This window comes from Pyrgilauda ruficollis, unplaced genomic scaffold (assembly GCF_017590135.1).
Source record: "Pyrgilauda ruficollis isolate IOZ18807 unplaced genomic scaffold, ASM1759013v1 scaffold6, whole genome shotgun sequence".
NCBI lineage: Eukaryota > Metazoa > Chordata > Aves > Passeriformes > Passeridae > Pyrgilauda > Pyrgilauda ruficollis.
In genome coordinates this window covers 16,970,966-16,981,941 of record NW_024527710.1, presented here as the reverse complement: position 1 = coordinate 16,981,941, position 10,976 = coordinate 16,970,966, and the positions used below count along the sequence as shown (strand labels likewise).

At 44.1% G+C, this 10,976-nt stretch overlaps 1 protein-coding gene across 11 annotated transcripts in view; it reads right to left on the bottom strand.

Annotated features, from left to right (window-relative positions):
• Window positions 1-2,088: 2,088 nt before the first annotated feature.
• Window positions 2,089-10,976, bottom strand: part of NFIA (nuclear factor I A) — a 242,455-nt gene continuing 233,567 nt past the window's right edge. For 8 of the 11 annotated variants that reach the window (XM_041483199.1, XM_041483200.1, XM_041483204.1 and 5 more), the window contains one exon: window positions 2,581-2,746. In XM_041483199.1, coding sequence (XP_041339133.1) covers window positions 2,729-2,746 — 18 coding nt within the window. In that variant the 3' untranslated portion in view covers window positions 2,581-2,728. Of the gene's footprint in view, window positions 2,747-10,976 lie in introns of all 11 variants that reach the window. The other 3 variants (XM_041483201.1, XM_041483205.1, XM_041483209.1) reach the window with 1 other exon arrangement.

Here is a 10,976-nt window from a genome sequence, read left to right as displayed (position 1 = left end):
AATGGGTGTGGGATCTGAAGAAAAAGGAAGTTGTTTTTTTTTTTTTTAAGGCTTGCTTGTGAAAGGAACAGTTGTAAAACAAAAATTGCTTGAAGCAGGGTTCAGCTTAGTGCTTCACAGTTTGACTGCTTCTCTAAGAAGAGCCCTTCCTGCATGTGCATTCAAAAATCACAAAAGTACAAAGACAAACACCTAAAACACACTGCGTCAAGTGCAGCACCAACTTTGGTCAAATAAAAAAAAATTAAAAGAAAAATTAATAATCGCTAAGCTTTTCTACATGATATAAGCAGGTATTGCATATTTTCATATATCTGGGAGAAAACAAAACAAAAAAAGGAAGACTCCAAATAAAAGGTAAAATGCAGCAACATCCAAAAATACTGATAATCTAGCATCTACAGATCTCAGAATAGCACTGCCACTGACCATACAGGACAATAAACACTACTCCTATCTGCGGAACAACTAACATCCTATTTAATTCTAGATGTTGGAACTGACAATGGCTGACATAAAAGTCACATTTACAAAAAGTGTCTCCAAATGCTTGACTAGGGAAAAACCCCTTTCAATATAGGAACATGTGCAACAATTCCACAAATAATCGCTATCCAGGGCAAGGCACATTGATATGGAATTTTTTTTTTTTTTTTGTTTCGTGCAAATTAAGAAAACAAAACAAAACATCGTTTCAGGGAAAAGATGAGGAGCAAAGTGTCTTCCCAAGAATTTCAGTTACTTGATTGTATAGGACAGTAGTAGAAACCCTTCTGAAGGGTCGAACAAACATAGTTTAAAGGCAAGTGCCTGGAATAGGGATTACAATATTGTGTCTTAATGCACTCTACTTTACCCTACATTAACTATATAAAAATTAGTTACTAACACTAGAACATGCAGAGACTTTCTCTGATTAGCTGGACTCGCCAACCAGAACGTATATATATGTATAGTATAGGAAACCTTCTTAAAGTTGCATGTGAAGCAAAGGGGTGCTCCGCTGTCTGATAGAAAAAATCACTTGCACTCTTTTTTTTTTCTTTTTTTTTCCTTTTTTTTGTACATAAGATACAGGACGTTTGGGGTCCAAACTTCTTTTTTTTTTTTTTTTTTCCATTTTCTACTTATTTGTCTGTTTTTTTTTCTTTTTTTCTTCTTCAGCAAGTGCCCTTGCTTTGAACTGGCATAAGTTGTAAGAAGATCAGCATCGTTCGTTTCTGTAATGATTTCTTCACAGTCCAGAAAATGTACCAGTTCAGGGACACGAAGGTGTTTTACTTTCTGGACCGTTCTCTCTTATTCCCAAGGTGTTTGAGAACTGATAAACCCTATATTGCCGGAAACACGTAAAATTTGTCAGAATTGGCATAATCCATTATAGTGACTTTTAGCTTATAAAATTAACAGATATTATGATTCCATTTTAGTTATGTGCTTTGATAACAGAAAATGATTAATTAGCATTTAATGTAGTTAACATATTGTGGTAAAAGCACCATTAGATTTGTTTTTTTTTTTTTTAAATTTTCCTTCAGTTTTAAAGGGATACAAGTTCAACAATAAAAAACATAAAAAGCAAAAATAGCTCCCCTTTTTCTTGCAAGGCTGTTTTTTACCCCAATAATTTAGAGTCCTGGGGTGGAAGGACTTGGAAAACAAAAATAGAATTTTCAACAATCTCTATCTTACAAAGATATTTAGCTATCCAATGAAATTGCACTTTACTCAATTCAAAATTCGATTGTTTTGATTGATTCCTGTCAGTTTCTGTCAAAACAGACCAACTTCCCCATTTCTGTGTGAATTTTTGTGTAATTGTTGAAAATTGTTGAAAAATGTTTTTTTTTTAAATGTAAGTGCAGCATTTCAAACTTTTTTCTTTTTTTTCTTTTTTTTTTTTTTAGTGAATAGTAGTAGTTTGATGTTTTAAATCGCTCTGCAATCGAGTGGAAAAAAATTGTTGACAATGCTCTTATGGTTCATGTTACGTCTCTAAGTGCCGACTGTAAAAAAAAAAAAAAAAAAAAAACCCGATTTTTTTTTTTTCCCCCAAAATTTTAAAAAAAAAAAAAAAAAAAAAACCCCAACAACAACAACAACAACAAAAAAAAGAAACCTGCATTTTTTTTTCTTCCCCGATATGTTACAGAAAAAAAACAAAAAAAAAACATGCTCTATGTCTGTCCGGTAAGTTATATATTGCAGAATTCAGCTACTACAAAAGTTATAGTTTAAGTGTGTTTCATGATTTCTCAAGAAGTCTCACACCTGTATGGGAAAATCCGATGAGGATGCTGTAAAACAGTTAGGCTCCATATGGAAAGTGTGTTACAACAGCGAGTTGGTAAGCAGCAGCAGAGGCTAGTTCTACTCAGTGTCACCTAACGCTTACACTACCAATGAAACACTTCAAAAGTTATGAAGCCCAACCATTTCCAGCACCATATGAGAAATTACAACAGTCCTAAAGTTGTCTAAAAAAAAAAAAAGAAAAAAATTAAAAAAAAAAAAAAGAAAAATTAAAATCAAATCTCGAGAGAAAGTTACGGCCTTTGCCATTCAACCATAACGTTTGCCATTTCCATGTACGAGTTTGCTGTCGGTGTCTGCTCGCCTCCCCTTCCGCCGATGTGAAGTCGCTGCGCTGCGTTGCTGCTGCTTCCGTGTTACAGAGGTGGGAAGGGGTCTGGTGGTCTGTCCGGTGCGTGGTGGGAAGCGGAGACTTTTATCCCAGGTACCAGGACTGCAAAAAGAGAAAGGAGAAGCGTCAGCCCCGGCCGCCCGCTCTCGCCGCTTCCCCAAGGGCTCCGGGCACGGCCGCCAGCCTCCTCCGCCAAGAGGGGGGCTAATTGAGACCGTGACGAATTGACCTAATTACAAAGCTTAATTAAAAATACTGTACAAATCAATATATTTTTTTTTCTTCGCCGACAGTCGCTGGACATAGCTACAGATGAACGCGGGGGTCATGTCACGTTACAAGTTATCAATCTTTTTAATAGATGATGGCTTGAAGATCCCTCCAGTTCACTTTTGTCTAATCCCCTGAAAAGGCGATACACATTCGCCTCTCTGTGCCATTTATCACCCTGCAGTCGGGGTTTTCTTGGGTATTTAGGCATGTGCCAGCATAAGCATCTGTTGCTTTATACTGCCCTGCTTCAACTGTCTCGCTGGAACAGATGCACAGAAATTCAACAACAGGGCTGTTTTCTTAGGAGAAATGTGGATCGCTACAGAAAAGCCAGGATAAAGCAAATCTGGGGGAAAGTGGATCAGTGAAAATGTCCCATACCTCTGCCCATACTTGTGTTTCAAAACAAAACGTGGGCCTCAACTAATAGCTTTTCTTTGGGAAAATATTTTTTTTTTTCCTTTTTCTTCTTTTTCCCATAGGGAGGGAATTCCCAGGGAATTCAGCCCCGCAACAATACCGTCCTTAACCCAACGGCGCAGATGCCCGGAGCACAGAAAGCAATTTCTCTCCTCCACAGGAAAATAAACACAGTTGGGAAGCTGGAGTGGGCTCTGCTGGAGCCGGGGCAGTGCCACCGCACCGGGGAGAGCCCATCCCGGCCCCGGCAGGGTCAGCCCAACCTGAACCCGCCATGAATGAGAGCAGTGTTAGGCCCTGGGACCGTGCGCGCGGGGGGATGCTCCTTGGCAATGACATATTGCTGTGGGAATACACCAACAAGCAGCAACTATTCAGCCTGCAGTAAAGTAATACAACAAGAAAGACTCAGGTATTAAAGAGCCGTTGCTGATACCCCTCGTTTTTTGCTGGGGCTCCTGTAATATATGAGGTGCGTCCGTGCGCGCGCACGGACCGATGACAAGTTTTACCAAGTTTTTCCTCCGCTCCTTTTCGGCCCCTGACATGATTGATAGCACAATCAGCTCAGGGAGGACTTATGAACATTTACGGAAGACTCTGAGGCAAGTTTCATGTGGGACTTGGAGATTATGTGGTCTTGCCATGGAGGTAGGAACCGGTAAAATAAATAGCAGGATTGGAGAAGTTGTCCTGCTTCCAATACACCTCATTAACTAACTCTTCCTCCGCTCGCCCTTCTGAATACAAACACACCGGTCCCATATCGGCTCCATCTATTGCCTACAGATTTTATATTTAGACTTACTCAGGCTGCAATTAAACGAAATAGTTCTCATATGTAAAGTTTATAAACAGAGGAAAGTTCTGGCAGGGTTCGTGAAGCGGAGCCAAGTCCCGTTCTCCTCCCTGACTGCGGGGCCCTACTGATTTTTAGGTGGGTGCAGGGATGTGGAGTGTGGGCTGTGCTGTGCTGGAGACATCTCCAACCACCGCCAGCACCTCTGGCTACTGCTAGCTCCCAACTTTTCCAAACTTTTCAGGGTCATCCCTCACACTTTTTGTTTGAGTGGGACAGTTTTTGGCCGGACTGGGAACTGTGGCACTGCCCAGCGGGGAGGAGAGGGGGTGAAGTCCAAGAAGGGAGGGAGTAGAAGGGTTAAAACTGCAAGGTAAAGGAGAAGAGGGGTTACAGACTGAGGTGATGGAGTTGAGGGGTTACAGACTGAGAGAGGATGAGAGTTAGGGGGGTTAAGACTGAGGCGATGGAGTAGAGGGGGTAAAGATTGAGAGGAGATGGGATAGAGGGGCTGGACACTGGCAAGTGATGGAGTAGAAGGGCTGAACACTGTGAGGTGATGGAGCAGATAAGTTAAAACTGAGAGCTGATGGAGTAGAGAGGTTAAAAACTTTAGAGGCGATGGAGTAGAGGGGTTAAAACTGCGAGGTGATGGAGTGGAAGGGCTAAAGGCTGCGAGGCCGTGGAGTGGAGGGGTTGAACAGCTCCAGGCGATGGTTCCCATCTCTGCTGTCCGGCTGCTCCGTGGCCGCTGGCCCGGCACATGGCCCGCCGGTGGCGGGAGCCGCTGCCCTCGCCACTCCTCCCTCGTTTCAAAAGCTGATTTTTTTTTTTTCTTAAAAAAAAAAAAAAAAAAAAAAAGAAGGAAAAAAAAAAAGAAAAAATAAAGGAAGCGCAGAGGTTGCGGAGGTGGGGCCGCGCGGGGCCGGGGCTGGCGGCGCTGGGGTCCCGTGGCCCGCCCGGGCTCCGCCGCCCCCCCGCCCCTCGGTCCGTGTGTCCGGCCGCCCCGGCCGCTCCGTCGGTCCGTCCCCCGCCGCCCCGCGCTCCTTCACGCATCTCGCTATTCACCCCGCGCCTCGCAGACAAGGTTACCCCAGAGCGGCTCTGTAATCCTTCACTGAAATAGGCTTTATTGATTGCTCTGGTCTATTGTTCCCTTTTCAAGTCCCCCAAGTTCAAGTTCATCCCGGTGTTACATCATGTCTCGTTGCTAAGGGCAACCAGACAGCCCCAGACGTGACCGCCATCCGCAAGCGCGGCGCTGCGCCCTCCCACCGCCGCCAGCCGCGCTGACGTCGAGCCCCGCTCCCAACACACTGAACTATTTATTCTGCCTAATTTATGACCTCCACAGCAAGAGAGACCCCCACTCCAAAAACCAACACTGTTGTATATTTAATTAATCTGTCTTTCTCTGGCACTTGGGAAAGTTAGACAAAGGTCTAATTATTGTGTGTCGCTCCCCACACTTTTCTTTTTGGGGTGACTATTTGCATGGGAAAAGAAACGGCGAGGCTGGGCGCGAGTCCCCTCCCTCCAAAACACCTTTTTTTTCCCCCCTGCCCTATTGACATTTCATGAAATACTTTAGCTGCTTAAGGGAATTAGAAAAAAAAAAAAATCTGATGTGAATGTAACTCCTTCGGAGTTGGTATTCAGTAACACAAATCAACTCATGACATGTTTAAATTTAAATGCTAACCACACACTCTGCGAGTTACTTTAAAGGTTAGTTTTTAATCAATAGAAGTTGCTGACTCGGGAGTTTTGAGCGGCGCAGTGCAGCTCTGGGGCCTTTGTCTCGCGTTGGGCTTTCAAACTTTTTTTTTTTTCTTGAGATGATTTTAGCAATGATTTGCAGACACAGAGCGCTATTGTGCTCCTGACTAGCAACATGTCAATAAAGGAGTAGAGTTACCATGCACTAGGGTGTCAATATGACTCCTGCAGACACTGCTCGGCCTTAATACCAATGAAAAACTTAACCCTTACAGGAGAGACCCAAACCAAACCGCACGCTTCTTTCAAAACTTCCTTGCCGGGGCTCTGCATGGCCTCGAGTGAAAAGCTGCTTTTACGGGACCCAAACTCGGAGCGCTTCGCCAACAGCTGCGTCCCGCTCCGCCTGCTCCTGCAGCCCCGCTTGGATGTTTTATGGGCTGAGGCAGCAGAACAGCGAGACAGAGCGCGCATTTACCCAGCAGATCCCACCAGCACCGCTCTCGGGACACCGGTTTAATTTAGAGCATCTTACAGCTGAAGCGCACACACAGAATGATCCTCCTTTTTCTGCTAATCATTTTAATATTAAGATCTCATATCCCCCTCAAGCCTCCTATACACGTCTAAGTCTTGCAGGATTAGGGCTGAAGAGCACCATTGTTCCTCTGGAGCACCTGTGAAACTTCTCTGCTAGGGAGAGGAGACCTCCGGCCTCAAATGAAAACGTCTAGGAAGCGTATTAGGCACTTGGAGACCCGATAGCTGGGACCTATCAAGGGTTTTTTTGCATGATTAGAGAGCTTAGAATGGAAAAAAAAAAAGAAGCCTAGATCCCTACATTTAGATGGCTGAAGTATTTTGTGCCTTGCTTTAGAGTGCTGCTCAATGTCTCAGCACCTCACCCATTTCATCCCTGCAGTTCTGTAACCTATCCGACTGCACCCACTCGGAGAAGGTGGTGTTGCCTTTCTTAATTTAAAATCTCCATTTAAATCATGGGCCCTATCACAGTACGGTCAGGATGATATTATCTCCGTGCTTTTTCATAAAAGAGCCGGTGTTTTATTTCCCTTCTATTTACTTTGCAGTACTGTTCTTCCAGCGAGTTTAGAGCTAAATGCACCCACTGGAGCTAAAGGTCCTGCTCAGTAAAATTGCTGCCACACAGTTCTCGGTGCAACTACGAGTCTGTATTGTCCTGCCCAGCATCTCTCTGTCCTTCTCCAGCGCTCAAGGTGAAACATCAGAAAGAATTCTGCAGTCCGGTACGAGATCTTTGCTTCCCTTTCTCCAGTCAAATGAAGAAGTAATCTCATCAGGTTGAAAAGTGCTGACTAAGGATTTAATAAAGTGCCTGCAGATGTGTGTCATCTCTAAGGTATTCAACTCATGTAATGCAAAACAGTTCCACACTGAATGTGCTTATAAAATTCCATTTAACCATTGCAGAGCTCTATTTTACTGTTCTCCGAGGAGTATTATCACACTTCCCCACCCCCCCCCCCTAATTTACAGCACCATGAAAGTTGAAACTCGTATTTGAGAATCCTCACAGTAGTAAGGTTTTATGATCCATAAACAATATCTACTTGACTGAATCCTAAACAGGAAGTCTGAGATGGCAATTACGGTTCTCTGATAGTGCAGGTCTTTTTGTTTCTTATGCACTCCTGGAGATAGCAGAGACACACAAAAATCCTCCAGCCACTCCTGACAATCAGCTCCTTTCTATGGGAAGAACAGCAAGGAAACATTCAATGATTCTGGATATTTAACAAAGTGCCTCATCGACTCCTGCAGCAGTTTCTGCCTGAGTCAGGAGCCCAGGAACAGGCCCATTGTTTATGGAAACCTCCTCAAACCAGCCTTCCTGCACGCCGTCCCTCACCCCCAGCCTCGCCGCGAGCACCGCTCACATGTTTCCAACCAGAACGACAATCCAACTCAAACTTGTTTCATTTGCTTCTACCTGCACATCTCCTGCCCCAACAATGGGACCTTTCAGCTCGTGCAGAAAGCCGGGGCTGTGCACCCTCCCTATCTGTTTTTCGAATTAAGAAGTTAAACAAAAGTCCTCAAGGGCAAAGTTTAACGCTGCGGAAGGAGGTTGTTAATGTGGAATCCAGAACTGGGTGTGACAGTTGGCTTATTTCTCCGGGCGATGTAGGTTATTTAAGGACATTCACACGTTTGAAACTCTGACAAACTCCACTCACAGCAGCTTTGGCTTCCCTGTACCCACTCAGGTCTCAGACCCGCTCAGTGATAGCCATTTTCTGTAGCTTGAAGCCCAGTTTGTGCGCCCGGCGGCGGGACGGGTCGGTGCCATCGGGACTTCAAGCGCGGCTGCTGCGGCCGTTGCTGCCCCGGGCGCGTGCAGGAAGCGATCGCTGCACGGGCCCGGGCGGGAAAACCCACCTGTGATAAGAGCCTAAATAAAATAAAACCCCACAGCTTTAGAGCTCGCCGGCAAAGCGGCTGTTTGGGCAGCCCAGCTGAACCCACGCCACGACCGCTGGCACCTGTGAGGTCTCACTGCGGAGCGTTGTTTTGTTTGGGGATGACATTTCAGTCACCTCAAGAACTTTGAGGCTCTCACGAACATTAACCCCGGGGAGGTGAATTGGGGTAACGAGTCCTTCTGGTTGCAAAGATAAAAGGGGAATGCGAGCAGTTAGGCAGTGAACTGGGCCTTTTGGCATCACCTTGTGAGAGGTGCCGGGAAGGCTCTTCCCCACGGTGCGTCGTGTGAAAGCAAGGGGACAAAACTGGGCCTTTGATGCCACTTCAAAAGGGTTGCCAGGGTGAGGGGAGACAGTGGCAGTTCAGCTTCTGGTGCGACTGGCTGGAGGGCTCCTGCAGACACAGCAACTGCCTCTGGCTTACCCCACATCTGAATTCTTCCCACTCTTCTTAGTGCTTCCTCCAGAGTTTCTCCACGCCCAAAATCTGATCCTACTGTGCAGGACCGAAAGGTGAATATAAAAGACAAGGTCACCTTTGTGCCTATGGAAGTTATTTTCTTAGAGCTGGAATTAATTATTTAGTAATTATATTTTCCAGGCTGAAATACCAACAGGGACATAAGTAGCATGTTGGTCATCCCCAAAGGGACATAAAACAGTGAGAGAATCTTCTGGTTGTCCAACATCCGCACCGGGGAGAGTCACACGCCCCACTCTGAGCACATTTATATTGTCTGGAGGCAGATAAAACCTGTCCCAGGAGGGACACTGGTCTCCAGGCAATGTGTACAGTAGCTCTGCATCCAATAGTTTTTGCGGGAATGCCAGTTGTGGCAAACTACATTAAATTACGTGCAATAATTTTGTAATATGCACTTTTGCCTGCTGACTATTAAAAATGTATAGTAGTCCAAAACCACTTCTCTCCTGGGACCAACAAACTCACTTCGGGCAAGATTTCTGCTTGGGTTCAAACCTCAAGTTGGGAACAGCTAGTGTTTTTAAATAAGTCACCCCAAACCCTCCCAAACCTATGAAAACACACTCATACAGTAACTCCTGCTGTTGTTCCAGACATCTGAATGTTCCAGTAAAGTGTCCCAGCTGGCCCCAGATGTTTCTTAAGTATAAACCAATGCTCTGAGTGCTGGACCCCCTGCTGCCCCGACCTGGAGCTCAGCGGATTAAAGATTGACTGTGCTATGACATATTCGCATTTAGCCTGAATATAATACAGCAAAGACTTATCAATGGCAAATGTTTGAAATGTAACCCAGTCAGCAGAGTAGGCTGGCACTCTGAATATGATGTATAAATAATGTATGGGAACTTAAGATCTAAATTAGATCTACAGGAAGAAAACTTTCCCTTTTCTCTGCCTCTAAAAGAAAAGTTCTCTCACAATGAGGTCATTTTCCTGCCTGTCTTTTGGTTTACAAAATTGCTTTTAGGCAGAGGGTCTTGCCTTTACTTGGGGAACATTTTGCCAGTTACAGTTTTCCTCCAGTTTTCTAAAAAAACAAGCAATGAAGTTCACTTATTTGTTAGTAAATTGACTTTGAAATCTGCAAAATAACTTCTAAACTTTGCCTGGTCGGCTGAAAGCTGACTGCAGCCACGCTAAACTGCAACCCTTGCTGTTTAAAAAAAAAAAAAAAAAAAAAAGATAGTGAAGGGAAAGAGAGAGAGGAAAAAGAAAGGGAGAAAGAGAGAGAAACAATCCCATTTTGGTTTTTGTTAGAGGACGGCATACTACATAGATCAGAGACTTTTCAAAAAATAAAAACCCCCACTGTACACAAAGCACAGGAAAATGTGAGGAAAAAAGGAAAAACCTAAAAGCAGCTTAGAATGTGTTAACTCTGCCATTCTGTCAGCTTAAAGAGTATTTTATGCTTGATCAACAGCTCTCTTTTATTATGCTTTTCTTTCATTCATTCAAGACATCAAAGACCAGAACCACCAGTGTACCTGATCTACCAGAAGAACTTGTAAGGGTGTTCTAAAGAAACGGGGGTATTGGGAGCCAGACACCCCTGCGGACAAGGCAGTTCAAAGAGAATATTTCAACAATGATTACATTTTGTAAATCTTTGTACGAAAGACAGCTTATTTCCTGCTTTTTTCATGAAAAATAGATTCTATCCATTAAAGTGAGCCCACAGTATGAAAGTTACTTGAGATCTGAGGTACAGCAAGCGGATTAAGTGGAGGGTGAGATGAAATCTTTGAGAGAGACGATGGCTTTCTCTGATATTTGTCGCTGCCATAAGGTTTTCTGAGTGGGCTAGGAACTTTTTTTTAAAAAAAAAAAATTCTAAATTTATTTGTAGACTTGCTGGTGGCAGCGAAGCCGTTTGTAAAAGCAAAATAAACCGAAATGAATCAGAAAGGAAAATCGCAACAAATAGAAAAAGAACAGAGAAAACAAACGGCTGCAAAAAACCCTTCTGACATGTTTGAAAGGAAAACTATATATATTTGCCCCCCTCCGAAAATCGCAGGCGAGCCATTTAAATCCTGCAGACAACTCCGAAGTGCAGCACACAGACCCAAGCCAGCTGTTTACTTTTCCAAGCCCGTGGTGGTTTCTGCATTGATAAACTATATAACCTCACACACACAGAAGGGATTTTAGCTATGCCAGACCTCA